The following is a 24,714-nucleotide window of genomic DNA, read 5'->3' as shown; positions in this document are numbered from 1 at the left end:
TATTTTTAAATTCATATGTGCTTCTATATATTCAAAACTTACATTTATATATTCAAATTTGTATCTATACGTTTACATTTACAAGTATATATACACTATTTACATTTGTTTATTTAGAATTATAACTTTAAATTCAGGATTTATCTATCTATATATATATATATATATATATATATATTCAGATTTTATATAATTTTCTCTCTTCTCAATGTAACTCTATGGGATTTATTTTGGCTTGTTTAATGTCCACCAGGTGAAAACTGTTAGTCTGATAACTTAAAAATTTTTGCACATCTCCTCACATGGACAAACCCCAGGTATGGGCAGTATTGATGCCTGCTTTAGCCCTAACAAGATTCTGGATGAGTTGATGGAGGCCGGAGGCTGTGGGAGTCTACAGAGGTCTGGCATGATGTTTTGCCAGGATCAGAGAGCCCAGGCTGGGCAAGACAACAGCAGGATTAGTGCATGCCAGCGCACAATCGCCTTCCCACAGTGAAGACGAAGTGGGCAGCATCTAAAATCGTGCTTTTCCCCTCAAAAACCTTTGAGAGAGAAAATCTTTGATGATACAAACAGATTCATGGACTGAGCTGTAAGGGACTCAATGTGTTTGTGTGCTTTTATATGCCAAACCTTCCACCAGATCCTTTATCTGCAAGCTTGTCGGCTTCCTTTTGTTCGAGTATCGCTTCTTTTAGTATGTGTGTGGGTTTGTCTTACTGTTTGTTTGTGTATGTGTTTGCTCGCCTACCTCCATGTAGGAGGTTTTCAGCTTGTCATCTGTCACCTGCCTGTGACAGCCAGCGAAAACTGCAATGCTCCAACCTGCAGATACAATTACAAGATAGACTCCCATGATTCCCGGCTGAGATGGATGTTTCTGGAGGTCACATGTTCAAGAATAGAGAAGAACAATGCAGAAAGGAAAATCCAGCTTTGATTGAATTGACATGCCGTCCATTTATCCCATCAGATGAGAACAAATTAATTTTGAGCGATTAATCGACTGTGTGGCCACAAATGAACTGACTTTCTCATTCGTTTTGATGCGCTGGATGGCTCATCTCTCTTTTTGTCCTTGTGCTCGTCTTTGACTCGGAGCAGGTGAGCGGCCCGCTGTAACGTACACTGGTTATCCCTGTCCAATCTTTCAGACAGAGGCTTGTGTTTCGCCCTTGGCCACAGCGAGTCCGATCCACAGCATCTATTATTTACTGCCAGCTCTTTGTCTCTCTCACACTTGGTTTGTACTAAAGACTTTCTGCCTGTTATAATCTAGAATGGGCTTGTCAGACATTCATATACTTGGTGACCCTAAAAAATGCAAACCTGGTTGAGATTTTGTATTTGTGTAATTAATGTAAGTTATAAAAGCCTTTCTTTATTGAAATGTAGTTATTTGTTATATCTAGCTCTGTTTTGTTGAAAAGTTTAATTATGTGCATCTATTCTCTTTTCAGACAAAATCAAAGATCATTACATTTGAGAATATATTATTCACAAAATTCACTATGGGAACTCAGGTAGTCAGGGAGATCGTTCTGTCTGTCTGTCTATATTTATTTCATTCTGTCTGTTGTACCGTGCAAAGGCAAAAGACTGTAACTTCGATTTTTGTCGAAAATGAGTTATTGATATTTTTGGGACATTCAAGACATCCTTTATCCTGTGTATAAGTATCTTGAGTCAATTTCATTGAAAATTTTGAAAAAAATGGGTTGTCTCAACCGTAACTTCGAAAAGCCCTGGAGAAACCAAGGCAGAACAGCGTATAACACCAGTTACTGCTCTTTCACTTTGTTTAGAAAGCTCAAATTTAGTTTGGAACACTTCACTTAGTTTGGAAGAGTTTCGATATGATGTTACAGTGCCGGTTTGGAGTTGTAAGGTGTTCTGCCTTTGTTTTACTGTCCATTAAAGTCTGTTGCATATTAATTATGGTGTAGACAAACAAATTAGATAGATCGCGATCTACAAAACAGCTCCATATTACAAAGCACTGTAAAGACTAGATCCATTGACAGCAATACATAATCGTGAATCTTTTTTTTTTCCTTTTTTGTAATGCAGATTATTCACCAGGCTGTCACTTCTAGTTGGATGCGTGTGGACTCGAATGCCGTAGCTAGCATGATCAATCATAAAATTAGTAGCCTACTAACGCAGTTAAATCCATATCCTACCTTTTCTTGTAACCCGATAAAATCAATCCATGGTGATGAACGTCATCGGAGATGTTTAATCCACAAGCATTCTTAGCATTATTCCCATTTGTTGGTGTTCACATCAACCACAAGTCGTTCTTTTAGGTTAAGCTATTTCATACAAATCAATATAAAAGCAATTATGCTATGTCTAGCATTCTTTTACGTTACTGAGCATAGCAAATAAATTGGTGTCCACTCATGTTTAACTTTTAGTCTACTTGTTACGATCAAAAAAAAAAAAAAAAAAAACATTTACTAAATTACTAAAACGATTTTGTAAATGGTGATCAGCAACCAAATATTAATAATGTGGAAGTTACTGCCTTTTGCCTTGGTGTGACTTCTCACATTTTGAGCTCACAATTTTATAATGTAGATAATTTTCATTACTAAAACATCTAATTGTTAAATTTCCAGTGTCCTACCTATAATTAATTTGGCTGGACAAGTAAAAAACTTTAAAGTCGTTTTTCTCAGTTTCACACTCTAGCGAGTTAAGGTCTTTTGCCTTTGTAGCGCAGTGTTGTTATGTCTATTATTCTCTCTGTCCATCTATCTATCTTTTGTTCTGTCATTTTGACTGTCTATCTATCCATCCTTTGCTCTATCAATCTTTCTGTTCTGTCTGCCTATCTCTTATTCTGTTATCTGTCAGTCAGGCCTTTGTTCTGTCTGTCGATCTGTCTGTTGCTGTGTCATTCTATCTGTCAATCCTTTGTTCTGTCTCTCATTCTGTCTGTCGTTCTGTCTATCTGTCAATCCTTTGTTCTGTTTGTCATTCTGTCTGCCGCTCTGTCTGTAATTCTGTCTGTTGATCCTTTCTTCTTTCAGTCAATCTGTCTGTCAATCTGTCTGTTGTTCTGTCTGTCAGTCCTTTGTTCTGTCTGTTGCTCTGTCAGTTCTTTTTTCTGTCTGTTGATCAGTATTTCTTTCTGTCTGTTGTTCTGTCTGTTGCTCTGTCAGTTCTTTTTTCTGTCTGTCGATCAGTATTTCTTTCTGTCTGTTGTTCTGTCTGTTGCTCTGTCAGTTCTTTTTTCTGTCTGTCGATCAGTATTTCTTTCTGTCTGTTGTTCTGTCTGTTGCTCTGTCAGTCCATTGTTCTGTTTGTCATTTTGTCTGTCAGTGTGTCAGTTCTTTTTACTGTCTTTCGAACTTTTTGTCAACCTGTCTGTCACTCTTTTGTTCTGTCTGTCGATCTGTCTGTTGTTCTGTCTGTCGTTCTGTCTGTCATTCCTTTGTTCTGTCTGTCATTCTGTCTGTCAAATATGCTTGCCTTTAAAAGCTTCACGAAAGCAACATGTTGTTGTGATTTGACTGATGTTTACATCCAGTAATAATGCTGGTAAAAATGCTGTGTTTTTTAAAACTGCAGTAATAACTGAACATTTTTGTGCTTAACATACACCACCCAGATAGTAGAGATGCTGCCGTCAGGTTGAGTTCAGTATAAATGTTTTTTGACAGGATATAAAGACATTTGAGAGGCCTGCTTTGAGTACTGTAACCTGTCAAGCCTTTGAAAGGTTTACTTGGTTCCTATAAACTGAAAAAAAGAGTGAAAATGCACTTGCAGTCTTTGATCGTTTGAACATAATTAGTTTTGACATGACCAAAATGTATAATCAATTCACCGTTCTCTCTCTTTTTCTTTGTGTTTCTCCTTTAGGATGCTGGGGGAGCTCCGCTTGACTGTTCTCCAGTCTCTCCTGGCTGTGTGTCTGCTCTTTACCCTGGAACATGGTGAGTCATTCTCTCCTGAATCTCAGCATTCGTCTTCTCTTATCCATTCGGTCGTGGGAGTGCACTTGTCAATCACATGCCCTCGTTGACTCAGTAACAACTTTTTCAAATCTCAAAGTGTCCAAAATCTGCTGCTGAATAAGTGCAATTTTCACCCGCAATAGATTAAACCAGAGCAACCTACACTCCTAAAATGAAGGTTCTTTATTGGCATTGATGGTTCCTTTAAGAACCTTTAACATTCATGGAACATTTCCACTGCACAACAGGTTCTTTTGATTATTACAGTGTATTTAAATGGTTCTTATAAGAACTGTTCACTGAAAGGTTCTTTCGGGAACCCAAAATGTTTCTTCTGTGGCATTGCTGTAAAAAACCCTTTTCTTGTAAAGCATGTGAAAGAGCTTAAATTGACAATGTCTTCATTTATTCACCGTCATTTTGGTCATTTCCATTGTCGAGCAAAAATGTTTCTCTTTGTCCATACAGTGAAAGTCAATGGGGACCAGATGTTTTGTTTGGACCCCACTGACTTTCACTGGATGAACAAAAAGTTCTCTAAAAATATAACTGTTGTTCTGTCTGTCTGTCTGTCTGTCTGTCATTCTGTCTATCTTTTGTTCTGTCTAAAGATTTGTCTGTCTATTGTTTTGTCTGTCTTTTTGTCTGTCTATCAATCTGTCTGTCTTTTTGTCTATCTATCTATCTATCTATCTATCTATCTATCTATCTATCTATCTATCTATCTATCTATCTATCTATCTATCTATCTATCTTCAGTATCTATCTATCTATCTTCAGTATCTATCTATCTATCTATCCAGTGTATATGTATATGTTTTTTTTTTTTTTTTTTTTTTATTTTTTTTTTTTAGTTTTTAGATTCTGTTTTTTTTTTTGTTTTCATTGACTTTCAATGGATGCACAAAAAGTTCAAAACACTCTTGTTTTACATTATTTTGTGTTCCACTGAAAAAAGCAGGTCATACAGGTTTGGAACGAGGTGAGTAAATGATGCCAGAATAAAAATATTTTGGGGAACCATTCCTTTAAACAGGTTTTCTCTCGTCCTTTCATCTTGTGGTAATTACCGTCGCACACCTTTCCCTGACCAGACACTGATGAGCCTTTTTGGACATCGCTGATAAATCCCCCTCGGCCGGATTCCGCCCTCCGCTGCTTCCATCTGCAGTAAATAGAGAGTGCGCAAGGAACACTTTCATCTGCAGAAAGCCTCATTTCCTCACATTGCCACCTAAAGACTTGTCATCACTCACTCTAATGCCTGCAACGGCTCTCAGCGGCGGTGATACGTGCCCACGTGCCGTGAAAAAGGAAGACGCTGACGCATAGCTTGTGCCGACTGAATCCTACTCCGTCAAAAGCCTTTTGTAGATGCAAACGCTTCATGCTTCACCATGCAAAACCAGGTCCCAAGTCAGAACTTTTGGCCAGGCTGTGTTGCATGCACATTCTGTTTCACAGAACGGCCTCTTCTGATTTCAGATGACACCGGGTTCATATCGGGCACTTGCAGGGTTGCAGGCCGGGCCGTGGAGTCTCTTGGTCCCTGACCCGCTTGCTGCCATCTGCACCAGTTGCTTGGAGTTGGGTCAGGCACTTGAGAACCACACACGCCTTTCTTTTTTAGCTTCATGTGCGATGAGCGAGACAGGCTGCGCATAATCAGCATGAAGATTTCCTTGCCCTCTTAGCTTCGCTTTCCATCGAAACTACTCTCATGGGACGCCCATAGTGTAAATAAGGACACTTTGTCGGCATGAGTGTTAATTTTGTTTTGTTTTGCAGAATCCCTGCTTTCCTCATCTATCAACCAGGGCAATGTTGCAAGAGTCAACTTTACAAGTGGCTAGCTAATTTGCAACATCTGTTCTATTTTTCATTGAATTTAACCTTAATCTATTTTAATTTAGTTTAGTTTATGAAAAAATGTTGTAGTCTAAGTGGTGCATTTTAATATGAAAGTAATAACTATTGAGAAACTGTATCTGAGATTATTCATTTGAAAACATATTAAAAAAATTGGATATTTCATTTTAAATATTAATATAAAATTACATTTAACATTTTATTGATTTATTTATTTGGTGTATTTTCATGCGAAAGTTCTAACCATTGAGGAACTATCTGAGATTAGTCAGGAGAAAAACATTAATACAATAAAGTTGAGTTTTAAACTTTAAGTTTATATTTTATTTTTACTTTTTAACATTGTTTTTATTTTTTTTTTTGTGTCATTTAAGCTGCAACAGAATTGAATTTAAACCCTGACATCAGACGACACAAGCATGAAAGTGTGTAGTTAAGATAGGTTTTGTTTTTTGAGTTTGAAAGCCACAAAGTCGTTTGCTCATACATAATGCAATTAAAAATATTAATACAACAAATTGGAAAATAGGAAAATTAGATTTTTATTTGTAAAAAAAAATGTGAAAGATTTATATATATATATATTACATATATATATATATATATATATATATATATATATATATAATTTAATTTGAAGATTTGATGATTAGTTTTTATTTATTTAGTTATTTAGTGTTCAAGGGCAGTTTAACATTTATTTTTAAATAATTTAATTTGATAAAGATTTATTTATTTACCCTGACACAGTTTGGCTCGTCTTTGTGCTTGTAAGCCACTGAGACATTTAAAGCCTTTAATGTTCTTTCTCTTAAAATGTAAAATGCCAACATAATCAATGTACTTTATGCCCAAAGGGACTGAATTGTCACAAAAATGAGTTTATTGATGCACAGTATTCAATCAGTCTGCTATTTCCATAAATAATTACTTTAAACATTACCAGTGCCAACTAATTTTCATGTTACAACACTCAAATATTTAGCCATGCATAAGTCACGCAGCTGCTGCCCCAGTTTATGTAGGAGGCGGCGGGTGTATTTTTTATCTGAAGGGGACTTGGGTTGAGTTGAATCCCCGTATCGCGCTAAATAAATGTGCCATTACCTAGCAGAGAGCAGGAAATGTAGTCAAGCCTCTGGACTCAGAGTATCTTTATGTATGTGCGTGTATTTGAGCAAGAGACAGGAAGGAAGACTAGAGATATTGAGCTCAGACACCCTGGGCTCGGTTAATATTCATGGCGCTGTGAATATGGCGGGAACCTCTGGGGGGTTTCCAGGGGAGAGCATCTCATGCGAGACGCTTTCAGAAAGGGAATGTCATTAGGACGGCCCGCGTGCGTTTGCCACCGTATTAGCACACCTGTTTGCTTTTAATCCAACGATTCCACTTTTCTAACATGGTTTCGGAGGCAGCCGTGTCCGTGATGGAGGAGGATGAAAGACACTGTTGGAGGCCCCACTTAAGAGTGCGAATCGAACAAACAGTCCTTATTCAGTGGAAATGACGCATATGTAGATTTACCTCGGAGCTACTGGCTCCTGCCGCGCATGTTTCCATGAGTTTATCACTAACGCTTTGGATATGTGGACACATGATTGTTTCGAGCTCAGTGGGCGCGTGCATTGCGAGGGCTTGTAATAACTGTCTGCGGGACAGTCGCGGTCTGTGGTTGAGTAACTGAATGAAAGAGCAGGGGCAAAATGCTGACTAACATGGACAATTTGCCAAGTGGTGGACTGTAAAAGTGGCCAAGGCACTAAATAGAAGCCGCAGTACTCGTGCGGATTCTTTATTGCATTATCGGTTTCTCTCCATTGCCATGGCAACCATTAAATCTATCTATCTATCATCTACCTACCTACCTAAGGTTTTTTATTATCCTAAGGTTATAATAATAATAATAATAATAAACGTTAATAATAAATTGCAGATTAATTCATTTATTATTAATTCATTTAATTGTGCTTACTGTTCAATAATAATAATAACTATTAATAATAATAATAATAAACTTTATAATAGTAAAAAATACAAATAAACAGATTAATATTATTTAATAATATTAATGGGTATAATAAAAATAATAATAATATTATTATTATCTACACAGAGTGTGTGTAAACAATTGATGATTTATTTATTTACTCATTTATTAAGGTAATAATAACAATAACAAATGTTAATAACACATTTTAAATTCATTATTTTAATACTGATTCATTTATCTTATTGTTCAATAATAATAATAATTATTATTATTATTATTATTATTATTACTGATAATAATAATAATAATAAATTGATATTATTTTAAATTAATAACTTATTAATTAATAAAGTTGTTGTTGTTGTTATTATTATTATTATTATTATTATACACATTAGTGTATGTAAAAAAAAAATTAATGTTTAACAACAAATATTTGCCCACTGCTCACACTCTTCACTAAAGAGAGATTGTGATACACAAGTTGATTCTTCTTCTTCTTCAAATAATTCATAAAATAATAATAGATTCTTTATTTTATTATTTAATTATCTAAATGAAATAGTAAATAAGTAAATACTTTGTTCTTAGTCTTTTTTTATTATTATTGTACACTACTGTAGGATATACTGTATGCAGCAAAAAAAAAAAAAAATTTGGTTTTGGGCTTGCATGCCTGTAAATATTTGGCCAACGCTCACTCACCACGATGAAGAGAGATCACAGCACACTTTCAGATTTATCATTGTGCCGGCTGTTAACTTTGTGTATCAGCTGCTGCAGCAAACATTAAAGCATGTTTAAGGAAGCCGTTAACATTCCCAGCTCACATAAACACCACTGAATAACGTCTGTCACTATTAAGACGAAGGTTGTGTGAAGAAAGTAGTTGGCTTTTTCACTTGACAGTATCACGTTAATTTTTAATTTCAATTTTATCCCCCCTCCCCCCCAACTTTATTATGTTTTACCATCATTAATTGCGGTGTTCCTTTCAGTTGGCGTGGTAATAAAAGGCCCATTACTTCATAAAATCCCTCAAATATCACCGTTGAAATGAATGAATGAAATAACTCCAGAAGGCACGGCTCGTCAGCATAACCCCGGCCCGCAATCGATCAGTCATTCGGTGGCTGCTGGGTAATTGAAGACAATGGGGCCACTGTCAGCAAGCAGCCAATTACATTAGCCTGCAGAAAAAGAAAGTGAGAAGGAAAAAAGGGCCGTGTAGGAGATGCGTTCGAGCGCTGTAGCCTTGTGTTTCCTGTTCTGGGTTGATAAAGGCTTCTGACAGAACTTAATGCATTTCAGGTGTTCAAAGACGACGACAAATAGTCACAATACATCAAGCAGTCGCTGTATTTTTCCCTAGTCATTGGCCTTATAACCCTCTGTATTTTACCTTCTTTTTGGCTCGACCTCAGACCGACGAGGAAAGATTAAAAACAACAGCAGAATTTCAAACAAAAGACCGATCTCCAGGGGGTTATGCTTGTAAAAACATTTCCATCTAAATGCAGATTTGGTATATTTCGCCATGCTTCTTACATTCATTATTTACCCATGTGGGACCGAAGCAATTTTTTATTCCTTGACTCCGAGGCGTAATTTGGTTTTTAAGGAGGAATCTGCATTTGATTTCTGTTTATTTAATGTGGCAAATTAGATCACGCATGCACACAAAGCATTACAGCCGAAACAATTTTTCACATGGTTGGTGCAACTGTATCCGGAGAGCGGCCTAATTTACTACATACCTGTTTAAATGCAGCTGGAAAACGTGCTTGAATGCAATTAGAAGCGTTTGCATGTGGGCATTGAGGGCCTGGGGAAACAATGTCATGCTCCGCAGTCTCGCTGCTTATGTTCTCCTCAAGCATGAATTCGGGCAGCAGGAAGGTTATTCAGAGCCTTCCCCTTATCGTGAGCAATCCTTCCCTGGAGATGGAGGACAGAAAGGAAGAAAAGCATGAGCTTTGAGACGAGATTCAGTGGAAGGACTGTAGAGGAGGAGTCAAACCCCCTCCAGAGCAAATAAATTATCATTTATAATTTAAGGATTTCAGTTGTCCTGCTGCTTTTTTTTTTTTTTTTAATAATCAGCAGTTTATAGTGTAATAATAAGGGCTGGTAAGCGATTAAAATTTTTAATCTAATTAATTACATGATGAAAATTAATCAAATTAATCGCAAATTAATCGCACATCAAATTTGGCTGGGAAATTACTCCCAAAAGATCATTTGAAGTGTTTAAATTGTTGTGAAAAGCATCAAACAGACATTACAAAGGTTGCTTCAGCAAGAAATATCTTATTTGATCAAATTTATTACATATACTCTTTTGGACCATGAGGGTGAGTAAATGATGACACAATTGTCACTTTTGGGTGGGCGAACTATACCTTTAATAATTGATTTTATAATTTTTTTTTATTATTACTATGGAAATATGAAATTATTTTGTAAATGAAATGATGCTCTAAATAATAAACTTAAACTGCCAGTAGGTGGTGGTAAAAGTCTTAATGATTAAGTCATCGAGTCATTTATTCATTCATTTGATTCATTCAAATGGCTGATTCAGTCAGGAGTGAAGTATGAATGAGTCCTTTATGAATGGTCCATTGAATCATTAGGCCTGTTCGACTTGAAGCGGATCATCACCATCTGACTGATCGGTGTGTAACATCAAAGTACCGCAAGATCGATTCAAAAGCAGAAAAAAAAGACGACTCTGCCTGCATTTGAATCGCTCTCATGTGACTTTGAAAACTGCTTCAAATCCAACGCACCTATGGCCAGTGGTTCAACGCGCCTTATGATTCACCCAATTTGTTCAAAACGTGCATTAAGAAAAAATATGCCGCTGTGTGTTGCTCGGAGATGAACAGTTCTGATTTGTCTTTATATTTTCGTTGGCAAAATTGTGCAAAACAGACAACATTGTGTCTAAAATAACACATTTTTAACTTATATTAACACTCTCACATTGAATTTTTCCTCTCAGCTAAGCGATTCGCTTCATGACATGTTTGCAAAGATGTGTGCCGTGATTCAACGAGAAAATTGCAAGTCCATGTACCACTTGCGTTGATGTTGTCAAGCACTCGCTGGCCAGCGGTTTCACCTGTGTACAGTCCATTTCTCTGGGGACAGGGGATAAGTGCTGTTCGCTCTGGACGAGTAGGCCGCCATCATCTCCACCGAGATACTCGCTATTACTCACTGCAAATGTCCACTGCCCATTACAGAGGACATGATCCTTCATGCTTTAGCTAAATATCATCATAGATGAATTTATACCATCATACTTACTGTAAATATGCACCATAACAGCTGTTAGAGTGTGATGATGCTGTTTACTTTCCCATTTAGCAGGATTTAGCTGTTTAGGCTTCATAAATATATAAAGAGACTAAAATTGGGGTTAAAGGCTTCCAATTTGATAATCTAAAGTGCGAATATTAGTGCATTTGTGTTTTTAAAAGCAGTCTGGAGCTGAACAGCAGATCTATCTGTCAAACAACTTCTCATGCCACGTATAAAAATTATCTGGGCTACTCCAAAATAGTTAGTTAAATAAATAAATATTTAAATAAATAAATACAAAATAAATGAATGAATGAATGAAAAGCAGATTATGGTCAGGATAGAGCCAGTTCCATTGCCCAAACTCTCCGCTTAATTATGACGGGGAGTTGTTGGGCCGGGAGAGATGAAATTTCCCTGTACTGTTAGCAGACTCCCTTCTTTACATTAAATCAAATCAAATAACGGCAGGGCAAGGCCAGACACGAGGTGCCGGGCAAAACCCCACTCTAATGAAAATAAATCAATGCAATTTTGTGCTCCCGCTCTGAATAGTCAGTGGCCTCTCTTCCTCCTTCTTACCTCGTGTCATTCATTCAATCCGTCTTGCAGCAATTACATTCTCACCTCCCCATATGCAAGTGAGAAGGCGAGCGGCCGTCCAGCATACTGTGAGAAACTTTAATGCAACTGTACATAATAGGATTTGTGTTTCACTTGGGGATGAGAATGAACTGCTGTAGTGAGTCTATGCATCAACTCCCCTTTTTGGTCATGCCACCTATTGATTTTAATTTTTTCATTTCTTAATTTATTTATTTTGAACCTCTAAGGCAAACGGGATATAACCTGTGAAATAACGGCATTTGCCTGTGCGGTTACTGTTGGCAGGGTCTGCTGAATTTATAAATCACGTTGTAAATTATAAATTGTTTACTATTGTATAATGTATGACTATTGATTTTAGCAAAAAAAAAATAAATAAAACGTTCCATGTTTCTCTCGAATGCCACAAATCCAAAATGTTATTTTTATATGGAAAAAAAAGTTTTTTCATAGTTCAATTTAATAAATTCAAATCGGTTATTCGCAATTAATCGCATCCAAAATAATAGTTTATGTTTACATAATATGTGTGTACATATATGTGTGTGTATTTATGCATGATTTATGTTATACATGAATATATATATAAAGAAAAGATGGTAGTAACCTCTTTATTATTAAATTCTTTTTTTCTTTTTTTTTTTTTTTTACAGGATTTTAAAATATGATATGATTATTTCAAGTTAAAGTTCATTTATAAAGCACATTTAAAAACAACAAATGTTGTACCCAAGTGCTGTACAATTAGGAAATACAGTAAAGGAAACAAAAGACTGAATTAAATAGAACAGCAAAGTAAAAAAAAAAAAAAAAAAACTAAAACCCCTAAACATCTCAAGCAACACAATAAGCTGAAGAGAAACCTTACTGTATACAACTGTAATCCGAAGGAAGTGAACCTTCTGAATGAAATTGAGACACTATTCATCAAAATGCTCATCTGTGCATTGCAGTGAATCTGATCAGTTTTGTCATTTATTTCTCTGTTCTCAGGCATGGTGAGCTGTGATACTGTGGTGAACATGCGTAAGGTGACTCACCAGCGGGTTCAGGAGCCTCTGTCAGGTACGGCCCTCCTGCCGTGTGTTTTCACCCTGCACCCGAGTCCTTCGCACGAACCCCCTCGCATCAAGTGGACCAAACTGTGGGGTCAACGCGGCTCGGACGGTCTACAGAAGCAGCAGTCGATTCTGGTGGCTAAAGACAATATAATCAAGGTGAAGAAAGCCTTCCAGGGCCGCGTGACCTTGCCGGGATACCCGGAGAACCGCTACAACGCCAGCCTGGTGCTGACAGGCCTGCGATCCAGCGACTCCGGGATGTACCGCTGTGAGGTCGTGGTCGGCATTAACGACGAACAAGATATAGTGCCCCTTCAGGTCACGGGTAATGTAGCGCACCGCAGAATGCTAATACACACAGCTGTGATTATAGTAATCAGATTCATCATAAAGCTACTGCTCACTTCTTTCTTCTTAAAGGGATATTTGTTCCAAACCTGTATGAGTTTCTTTCTTCTGTTGAGCTGAAATGTTGATGGTCCCCATTGACTTCTGTAGTATGGAAAAAAATAATACTATGGAAGTCAATGGGGACCAAAAATTGTTTGGTTAAAATGTTCTTCAAAATATCATCTTTTGTGTTCAGCTGAAGAAAGAAACTCATACAGGTTTGAAACAACAACTGATAGGATTTCCATTTTGGGGTGAACTTTAATGTTTATGTTTTGTGCAAATCGCAATGAACTTCTCTTCTCAGTGGTTTCGCAGGCCTCTGGGTGAAACGTTCTTGCTGATTGTATTTTTTTTTTTTTTAATATGATGGATTTGATTTAATTACTGTGCGCTGAGGATTGGTTTTCCTGCACATCTGGTGGCGTTTTCCATCAGATCAGACCACGGAGGCATGGACTTAACAGCTGCTACATTTTTTTGCATGCTTTTTTTGCACATGCCAAAACCTTGATGAAGTTAGTTAGACTTCATTCGCTGCCAACATGCAGCGCAGTGCTTGCGTTTGCGTGAGGCTGTGGAGCAGAAATCTCCATGGGGCGAATTTATCAAACAGTCGCGGCATTTTTACACGCAACACAGTATATAAAGTGAAAAACTCATCTTATTCACTGAGAAAACTGGTTTAAACAGGTGCTAAATGTGCTGCAGTAGTGACACAGCAATTAAGGTGATGCCATTCTTTTAAGCGCAAAAGTAGATTACGTTCATTATAGGTTAACGAAATTCAGTGCAGTTGTGCTATTGTAATATTGTAATAAAATGTAATGTAATAAATAAACAGTAATAGTCATATTAAAAAATAATGTAAATCATCACAAATAATAATATATTGAATGAATATTTAAATGAATTACATTTTTAAATAAAAATATAATTTTAAACAAATAACATAATATATATATGTGTGTGTGCGTGTGTGTGTAAAAATATGTAAATAATGAACATTTCTAGTATAGTAAGGAATCAATAACAAAATAATAGTCAAAAAATAATTAAAAAATGTAAATGAAATTAAATAAACACAGTATATTTAAAAAAATTAAAAACAAAATGGCAAATTAAATATTAGTTAAATAAATACAAAAAAAAAACCTAAATAAAATAATAATAAGTAAGGAATACAAAATAATATAAAAACTATCACATAAAAAATTACAAATAAAACTGAAAAATAAAATATGTAAATTTAAATGTGATTTTAAATTAAAATATCTAAAAATATAGAAAATAAAAAACGAAAAATCACACACACACACACACACACACACACACACACACACACACACACATATATATATATATATATATATATATATATATATAAATATATATATATAATTCTAACTAAGGAGTAAAAACAAACACTATCACAGAAAAAAAATTGCATTGAAATATTTCTATAGGCAGGGAATCAAATATGAAGTTAAACATAAACATGATTTCAGTGAACGTGGCCTAGACAGCATCCAGCAGCACAAGGAAACAAATGTATGATATAATTTCTGATTGCAAAACTTAACAAGGATTACTTCTCTGAAGAGAGAGTGACTCTTAAAAAATGCATTATGAGATGCCAGTGCATTATTAATATTATACATACGGATACTCGTGTACTGAAAACCTCCTCCTCTGCACGTCTGAATGCGTAATTAGTTTGAGCTCAGCAGTTAAAGCACTGAAACATGCTGGCAGCCAGTATCATGAAAAATTCCCATTACTGTTACGAGCTTTTATGGAAATAGCAATAACATTGCCAATTAAAGCATTCACCAACCTTAGACGCTTTCACACCTTACTGTGTTATCACAACGTATTTTTGAAGACAAACTGGATAATGAAGGGAACAAAGAGTCGAGACAATTTACAGGAATATTTCAAATAAAAAATAAAATAGCATGCAGTTTGACCACATTTAACCAACAGTCTGTGTAACTAAGTAAAACCTCCTCAGAAAACATTCTTAAATACTGTATTCATGTGAGATAATTATTATGTTGTAAGATGATGTAGTATTATTTGTTTGATTATTTTTTTTTTTATTAATATAGTTTTGCTGTTTTAATTTTTGTGAAAAGGAAGGTTCTTTAATGGCATTTTTGGCTCAGTGAAGAACCTTTAACATCCATGGAACCTTTAAAGATTATTTATACAGGAAAAAGGTTTAGATTAATAAAATGTTTTTCACTATAAAAATGGTTTAAGAGCTGTTGATTGAAAGGTCGTTTGGGGAACCAAAAATGGTTCTTCTACGCCCTATTTGGAAACTGTTTAATTATTTCTTTATTTATTTATCTTGTTTTTTTAAGGAAAATTCATCAAATAGTGAAAAATTGCTGTAAATCGACACACCCTCAGGCCATCCAAGATGTAGATGAGTTTGTTTCTTCACCAGAACAGATTTGGAAAAATTTAGCACTACATCACTTGCTCACCAGTGGATCCTCTGCAGTGAATGGGTGCCGTCAGAATGAGAGTCCAAACAGCTGATAAAAACATCACGATAATCCACAAGTAATCCAGACAAGTCCAGTCCAGCAGTTAATGTCTTGCGAAGTGAAAAGCTGTAATAAACAAATCCATCATTATCATTGTTTTTAACATACAAATGTTGCTTCCTGCTAAAATATGAGTCCTCTTTCCAAAATATTGCTTTCTCCAGTGGGAAAAGTAATCTCATTTGAATCAAGAGAGAAATATGCCCAGACCAAACACCATTTACAAGGAAAAACAGTTCTAAAGAAATATGATGGGAGATTAGATAACAACAGACTTTCCCACAGGTGTTATTATGGATTATGGACTTGTATTTTGGCCAGAAGTGATGGTTTAAAGTTAAAATGCCTTATTGATGGATTTGTTTATTACAAACATTCAACTTCACAAGACATTATTTAATGCACTTGGAGTTTTGTGGATTATTGTGATGTTTTTATCAGCCGTTTGGAATTTCATTCTGACGGCACCCATTTACTCCAGAGGATCCATTGGTGAGCAAGAGATGTAATGCTACATTTCTGTATTTATGAGTGAACTATTGCTTAAAAAGTGTAGCTAGGATTTCAGACTGAAACATAATGTGAACTATACAGACATTCAACAAAACGGTTAGCTAACTGGTCACAGATCTGACCTTCCCCGAATTATGTCTTGGGGAAATGGGATACGGAAACTCTGACCCCCTTTTCTAATAAGATGCGGCATCCCTCAGTGGACGAGAGTCCCACATATCTCACCCCCAGATGTTTGTCACAGACAGTGAATATTTTTATAAGCTCCAAGTCTGTCCTAAACTCCAATGGGAAGCGAAAAAGAGAAGCAGGACGAAAAAAGGAAGGAAGGAAATAAAAAATGAAAGAGACGTCTTCTTCCCGTGTCCCTTTGAAGTGGGGCGTCACGCGTAGCTGCCACAGTTGGGTAAGAAACGGCCGTATTGCTCAGGAGACCGAAATCTTCCCCCTTAAGACATCGTCTGAAGTGTTTAGGCCCACCTAGCTTTAAGGATTTTCCTTTGTCCCTTTCATGTTTGTGCGTTCTCCCGGGATGCGACAGCGGAGGTTATGGACGTGGAGTGTAGAGTAGAGGACGAAACGGACTCCAAAGCGATGTGATCTGGAAATAACAGACGGACAGTTCAAAAGCAATCCCAGGAATCTCATTTCTTTGTACATCGGACTGGAAGTCCATCCTCAAACTGGTCAAAGAACTGCTGCTGGGATTTCACTTCTTTTGTACTGTGTTCCTGATTTTGCTTTTTGAATTTGAGGAATGGTGGAAAAACAGGAATGAAAGTGAAATTCAGGAAGTAAAGCGTTTCAAGGGGCCTGCATTGTTTCATTTGTTAAGTTAAACATTTATTATTGCTGTTCATTTGGGAAATAATTTATGCATGGTTTCCATCATGCACTCGTTTTTTTTCCCCAAACAGGAGTGGTCTTTCACTACCGCGCACCTCACGACCGATACGCACTGTCCTTCACTGATGCCAAAAGAGTTTGTCTGGAGAACTCTGCCAATATTGCCACACCGGCCCAGCTGCAGGCCACTTTTGATGACGGCTACGACAACTGCGATGCCGGCTGGCTGTCGGACCAGACTGTGAGGTCAGGACAAGAGATTAGTCAGTTTTTTGTGAACCGGATTTGGAATTGTGCCTATATATGTTAAGCATTTAAGACGTCTTTGATTTTTTTATGTAATTTTGTTTCCGTTATATTTAGTGTACTTATAATATTTTATTAAACATTTTAATGTTTCTTTTATTTTCAGCATTACAAATGTGACCCTGGACCACAAAACCAGTCATAAGGGTCAACTGTTTTAAATTGAGATTTATACATCAATAAATAAACTTTCTATTGTTGTATGGTTTGTTAGGATCGGACAATATTTGGCTGAGATACAACTATTTGAAAATCTGGAATCTGAAGGTGCAAAAAAATCTAAATATTGAGAAAATCGTATTTAAAGTTGTCCAAATTAAGTTCTTTGCAATGAATATTACTAATCAAAAATTTTGTTTTGAATGGAAGGAAATTTGTTTTCTTTACTTAATATCCTAATGATGTTTTGGCATAAAAGAAAAATCTATAATTTTGCCCCCTAAAATGTATTTTTGGCTATTGCTACAAATATACCCATGTGACTTATGATTGCTTTTGTGGTCCTAAGTCACAAATGTCTAGCATCTAATTTATTTTATTTTATTGTATTTTCAATGGAACAAAAGTACAGTATTTTTTTTTGTGTACATTTATAATATGCAATAAAATGTTGTCATTTATTTTTAACATGACAAATGTTTTATTTGCTTTATGTATAATATTTTATAGAATATTCATTTATTTTATTTTATTTTATTTTCAACATGACAAATGTCTAATATTTTATATTTATTTAAAAACAAATTTAATGCCATTAAACTGGAAAAAATTAATCGCATATATACAAACACGCACACACAGTATTTATATTTTTGTTTTATTTTTAACATGACTAATGTCTGATATTTTTTGTTTTTTTATTTTATATTATTTTAAACATGACAAATATCTAGTATTTTATTGGCTTGATAAATAATATGTGATAGAATATTCAAATATTTAATTGAATTTATTTTATTTTCAACTTATCAAACATCCAGTGTTTTATTTTTGTGTATCTATAACATTTTATTGAATATTTTATTGTTTCATTTTATTTCAATATGACAATCCAATAATTTTAGTATATTTAGAATATTTTATTTAATATTTTTATTTTTTTAACATGACAAATGTCCAATATTTTATTTTATTTTATTTTTTCAACATGGCAAACAACCATCAATTCATTTTATATATTTTATTTTATTTTATTAAAAAAAAAATATCCAAAATGACAAACATCCAGTAATTTATTTATGTTTAACAACAAGAACAATGAAGAAAAAAATATAAGTTACAAGAGTTACAGGTCTACAACATACAGTACTAGTATACAAGGTACATACTGTAAAGGTTTACTAAAAGACCTTTTGCTTTTTTTTAGAAATTCAGAAACCAGCATATATTTGTGAGCAAAGAAGTCTTTGAACATGTTTACATAATTCTATTCCCCAGCGAATCTCTAAATCTTCTATTTAATGTTACTTACAAAACTATCACTTTGTAGATCAGAATGAAAATTTTAGCTGCCGTGCTGATAAATTGGTCCCCCTTGCATGAAACAGAATAGCGTGATTTTCTTGAGAAGGAATCCGGGACTCTAAGCAATTTTATAATCAGCCGTTCTAATTAATTGTAATATCTATTATGTATCGACCGCATTACAGCCCCGTTTCTTTAGGCTTGCCACCTCCAATCACTTTTCCGTGACTGAATGTCAGGCGGCTATTGATTTCAACATTTATATCAACCACATATTGTCAGCTCGTAATTGAGCCGCGAGGCCCAGCCCTCACCGAATAAAAGCGCGAGCGGGTTTTTCCCTCCCTGCATGGAAGAGCTCTAATTGGGCCATCTCCAGAGAAGCTTGGCTACACATCAGTGAAGACGCAAACGTGCAATTAGCGCAAGCGTATGGAGACATCAGAGATCTCTGGACTGGGATGGAATATATGTGGGCTGCTTTAATGGTTTTATATAACTGACTTCAATATTTGGGCTGCGTGAGAACCCCATCCGCTATTTCTCTTCGGAAACCCTGGAGTGCTGTGTATAATCTCTTAATCAGACTTTAGCCAGCACCCCTGCGTCATCCAAATCGATGTGCTTTCCAGTAATTGCACAGTTTATCTTACTCACTCCTTCCCTCCCTGGAAATGACTCCTGGTTTGTTTGGCTCCTTACCCAGGTATCCCATCCAGTCGCCTCGGCCTGGCTGCTTTGGCGACAGGGAGGACTCACCTGGCGTGAGGAACTACGGCAGCCGAGACCCCGATGAAATGTTCGATGTGTACTGCTTTGCCAGCGGCCTGCAAGGTACCACAGATGCATTCAGTTACAGCTCAGTCATCCAAAAACTGTGTCTTTAAATGTCTTTGTGAGCCTCGGATGCATGTACCTGCTCATGTCCCAACTCCCAGAACATCTAAGTAGGTCACCATGCTTTCAGCTCAGCCCTACGGTTTATGCCAGAGCGGGTACAGTTATAACATGCTCTTTTTTTTTTAAAGTGCACATCCATTTGTTTCGTGCAGGAGTGATGGTCCTGCCTCCTGCTGTGAATTAGTTTTTTCTGAATGTCTTAAAAGTTTAATACCTGTCATATTGGTGTAATTTATTCATTTATGTATTTTTACAGAACTTTTGTTTTAATTGATAAAATGTTTTAATTATTTGCATGTTTATTTATTTGTCTATCTATTTGCCTATCCCTCATCCATCTTTGGGTAGACTTATTTATAATTATTTAGTTTTGTCCTTGTATATTACTGTATATGAACAGAAATTAGATCTGTTACAGAAAAAAACAAAGTGATTTTTGCCATTGTGGTGGACTTTATGATAAACATTCAGTGTTTTATTTAGTATATTTCTAATATGTCATTAAATATTGCTAACATTTTTAACATGACAATGTCTGGAAGTTTTATTTTATTTGTTTAGAATAAGGAAGATAAAAAAGAAAGCATAGTTTCAAATATACTAGTGGTACAAGTATGGAACATAAATGATATAATGTGTACAAAGTACACAATTAAAAGATTTATATATCCAAGGCTTTTACAAAAAAAACTACATTTTGAAATTTATGAAATTGTTTTTGACTGTTTACATTTAAGGATAAAAATTTTGCATAATTTAGCCTTTATTTTATTTTATGATATGAAAATAAATAAAAAATCAAACATCATTTGCATCAGAAGCCCTTCATTGTTCAGTTTAAAAAAAAAAAAACACCAAAATAGTTTTCTATAAATAGTCAAAAAAGTATGGAGCCCCGCACATGACATGCAGGAAAAAAAAGAAATTATCGTGCACAATATAATAATTTTTTCTCGTTTTACTAAATTGTGTGCACGATATAATAATTCGTTCCTTCATTTTACTAAATCGTGCGAACAACATAATTCGCTCCCTCATTTTACTAAATAAAAATTTGTTCCTTTGCTTTACTAAATCGTGCACACGACATGGTCATGGTCACATTGTGGTCACAATTTAGTTGAATCAAATCGAGCGAACAAATTATTATATTGTGGGCACAATTTACTTAAAACGAGGGAACGAATTATTAAGTTGTGTGCACACTTTACTATTTTTTTCTTGCATGTCATTTATGGGGCTCTGTAAAAATGAATGAACAATACATTAAGTAGTACATATGAATTTTTTCCTATATTTAGCAATCACATTTTTTACAGTGTAGATGTGTTCAACAATATTATGAATGCATAACCAAATTTAGTTTCCTTATAAAGCTTATTTATAGGTCTCATGTTGCAAACAGCAGCATTCTTATGGGAAATTAGCACTTATAAGTAACGCGCACTATCCATCTTTGCTCTCTAGGTGAAGTGTTTCACACCAGCGTGCTGGAGAAGTTGAGCCTGGCATCTGCTTCCACTCACTGCCACACTCTGGGAGCTCAGCTGGCCACGGTCGGGCAGCTCTACCTTGCCTGGCAGGGTGGCCTCGACCGCTGCGACCCCGGCTGGCTGGCTGACGGCAGCGTGCGTTACCCCATCAACCTGCCCCGGCGTAACTGCGGAGGCGATGAACCAGGAGTACGGACCGTTTACCACAACCCCAACCGCACCGGGTTCCCAAACACTAGTGACCTCTTTGACGCCTACTGCTATCAAGGTTGGTTGAACTACTGGCCTTTCTCTGTTTTGCAACCGGCATATATTCATACAAAGATCTTTTCATCTTTTTGGGGCATTTCGACCTCAATGATGAGCTGGAGATTTCTTTTTTTACTTTGAGAAGTTTCATAAAAAATTCTCTTACATCCCATCTACATAATTTTGCAGCATACTTCCGAATAATTTATCAAGAGTTTCACCCTTGTGTCAGGAGTATCTGAAAAATGTATGAAATGAGGATTAGGTTAAATTCGTATTACGAACTTCTGTATGGATATCTGCTTTGTAGTTTTATCTGTCAATGGCGCCATTAACGAGACTATCTTCCTCTTTCAGAGAAGAATTTCGAAGAGCAGGCGGCGATACTCCACAAAACCCTAGAAAACATCACTTTTAACTCTTCAAGCGACGAAGAGGTGCAGCTCCAAAGAAACGGAGCCTTCCCTGAACCTTCAACTTGGACCGGTCTGGTCGATCTCGAGAAAGAAGACTTCAAGTCCATCATAAACAACGAATCTTCAGAAATCTCAGAGGAGCATGTTGTAATCCATCTTGGACCTGAAGAAAGGTCTGTAGAATGGGAGGACGATGCTGTGGAGAAGCAGGAGAACCTTCAAGGGGGTTCGGCGAAAGAGGAGACCGATGATTCGGATGGTCTCGATGTGTCTCCTGACCCGTCTTCAACCACGCCATCTTCCTCTACGCAAGCTCAGACCAGCAACAGCGTCATTTCCAACTTTGTGAACACAATCATGAAGCCATTTAGGTACTGGACCGGGACTGGAGAACCTGAGATACCAGCCACAGAGTCCAGCCTCTACAGAGGAACCTCAGAAATGGTCCCACCTGCCAGGACGAAGCCAAGTAGAGGAAAAACAAGTGAAGTTGGTGCTGATAACGCCATCGTGGAGCCTAATATCAAGGAACATTCATACAATCCCTCCTCACCAGATCCAGAAGAAGAGCTCTTGGAACAGGAGAAAGAAGTGGTCTTGGTGGCTGCGAAGCAGGAGATAAAGAGTCCAAGCAATTCTTATATGGATCATCCATATTCACAGACCTTCACAGACAGCTTCACTGGACCAACCAAAGGTACAACACACTCGTCCAAAGCTTAATAGAAGTTTAAGCATGTACAATTACACAAGACCATGCAGCTCCTCTTCTTAATTGAAGTTTGTGAAGTAGGTGAAGCTCGTGCTTAATTTAGTTGAAGTAGGGCTTAATTACATTTTGTATTATTTTATACTTGGTTTATATAGAACTGGGTGATGTGAAACCACAAAAGTGAGTTTCCTCTATTATGGGATTTTTGGCCAAGAAGTCAATCTTTCAACCAAGAGGTAAATGTAATGTTTATTGGTCAATAGATGGGTGTTTCTTCAACTTCGACCATTAAATTACATCTATATCTAATCTGTGGCAGCATTACCTCAAGACAGTGCAAATTTGTTAGTGGACAAATAAAGTATGAAAACTTGTTCATGTCCAAATGTGCCCATGGTTGAAGAGGCACTACTGAAAGGAAGTGAACAGAGCAACTACAACAACAAAAAAGTTTTTATCCACTGTGGAAGGAAGTATTTTTGGTATTTCTTCAGCTGAATCCAAGTACACATTTCAACACTTAATGGACTGTACTTTTAACCCTCATAGTGTGGCTTTTAGTGCAGCAAATCAAATATGGCATCCACTTGGTGCAAAGATAAATGTCCTTGGCATACTATGTCCTCCAACAGCTTGCTGTTTATTTTTTCATTGTTTTGAGAGAAAAAACAATATGGCAGCAAATGGTTCTTCAGGCACAGGCGCTGAAGAGGAAGGTTGCCGACACGATTCGTTCTGAGGAATACAAAAGTGGGAGGGTCGCTGTAGAGGTCACAGCACTGAGATGTATTCCTGCCTCCTGCTCTAGGGCTTTTAATGGATATCAATGTCTGTCATATCTTTGCCAAGTAAAGCTGTATAGTAGGAGAAAGCAAAATGGGATCGTTGCGAGCCTTAGGCTGAGATTGAAGCATGTCTAACTGGTGTGGTTTTAGCGCGATGGGTTTTGGCAGCAGTTCATTCTCAAGGCATCATCAGTACAAATATCCTCCCCGCAAACCAAATTCAACAGGGAAAATTAATGTTTAATGCCGGGTGAAAATCCAGCTTTAGTCAGCATGCATTATTTACATCCGAATCTAATTAATGTGCTTTGGCCGAAACCGCAGGCACCGCTACAAATTCCAAGTCTCTCTCAATTATACAAGGCATGATCATCGTCAGGGCTGTGGAGTGTGTGTGTAAAGATACTCCAGACTCAATCTGGCTGTTTCCGTTCATTTTTCCTCCAGCAGAGGTCATTTAGTCGAGTTCGGATTCACTGGCTATTTCACCCTTCGCTGCATGCTGCACCATCTCTCCCCTTGTTTCGAGTTTCATTACATAGAGCCTGTTGAGAAATCTGAGAACATCCTGCCATCTTTTATATAAACTCACCATGTCCTTGAGTTCCACAGAAGGCTATGAAGAAATTCTCTGAAATGCATATGTGCCATAGAAAAACTTGCTTAAATATCTGTTTTGTTGAGTGTCCAGATACTTGAGCTTTATTTACACTGTTTAAGTAGACACTTAAACCACAAAATTCATGAATGTCATTGCATTAGATACAAAATATCAAATCAAATGGAATTTAATCCAAAGAAAAAATGTTTTATACATGTTAAACTAAAAAGCTAAACTATGGAACCCTGCTTCTGCCTCAAAGTAAAAAAAAAAAAATCTCACAATTTTAAATTTGTCTCATAAGTGGTACTTTCTGTGTTATAATTGAGAATTTATGGATCTCACAAACCTTATATCACATTTTATCTGCTCTCTTGTCTGATTTGTTTTTAAATGCAACTTTATATCTCAGAATTGCAATTTTTTGTTTTATAATTAGGACTCTCCTGAATGCAACACTTTCTTCCAATTGTGACTTTATTGTGACATTATATCTCGCAATTGCGACTTTTTGTTACAATTCCGACTTTATATCTCATTATTGAAACTTTTTTTCCCAGTTCCAACATCTTCTAAATGCAACGTTATATCTTACAATTGCAACTTATTATTCTAGTTGCTATATTTTATAATTGCGACGACGACTTCTGAATGCGACTTTATATATCAGAG

General features: G+C 36.3%; 1 protein-coding gene across 1 annotated transcript in view; it reads left to right on the top strand.

The window, feature by feature from the left end:
* LOC109088291 (neurocan core protein-like) overlaps window positions 1–24,714 on the top strand; it is a 127,831-nt gene that overhangs the window by 33,647 nt on the left and 69,470 nt on the right. The window contains 6 exon segments of the mRNA XM_042749919.1: window positions 3,877–3,950; window positions 12,742–13,134; window positions 17,188–17,362; window positions 19,593–19,720; window positions 21,254–21,547; window positions 21,886–22,641. Of these exon segments, the coding sequence (XP_042605853.1) occupies window positions 3,878–3,950; window positions 12,742–13,134; window positions 17,188–17,362; window positions 19,593–19,720; window positions 21,254–21,547; window positions 21,886–22,641 (1,819 nt within the window). The 5' untranslated portion in view covers window position 3,877.

Source organism: Cyprinus carpio, chromosome B22 (assembly GCF_018340385.1).
Source record: "Cyprinus carpio isolate SPL01 chromosome B22, ASM1834038v1, whole genome shotgun sequence".
Classification (NCBI taxonomy): Eukaryota; Metazoa; Chordata; class Actinopteri; order Cypriniformes; family Cyprinidae; genus Cyprinus; species Cyprinus carpio.
This window is presented reverse-complemented; position numbering and strand designations above follow the sequence as displayed.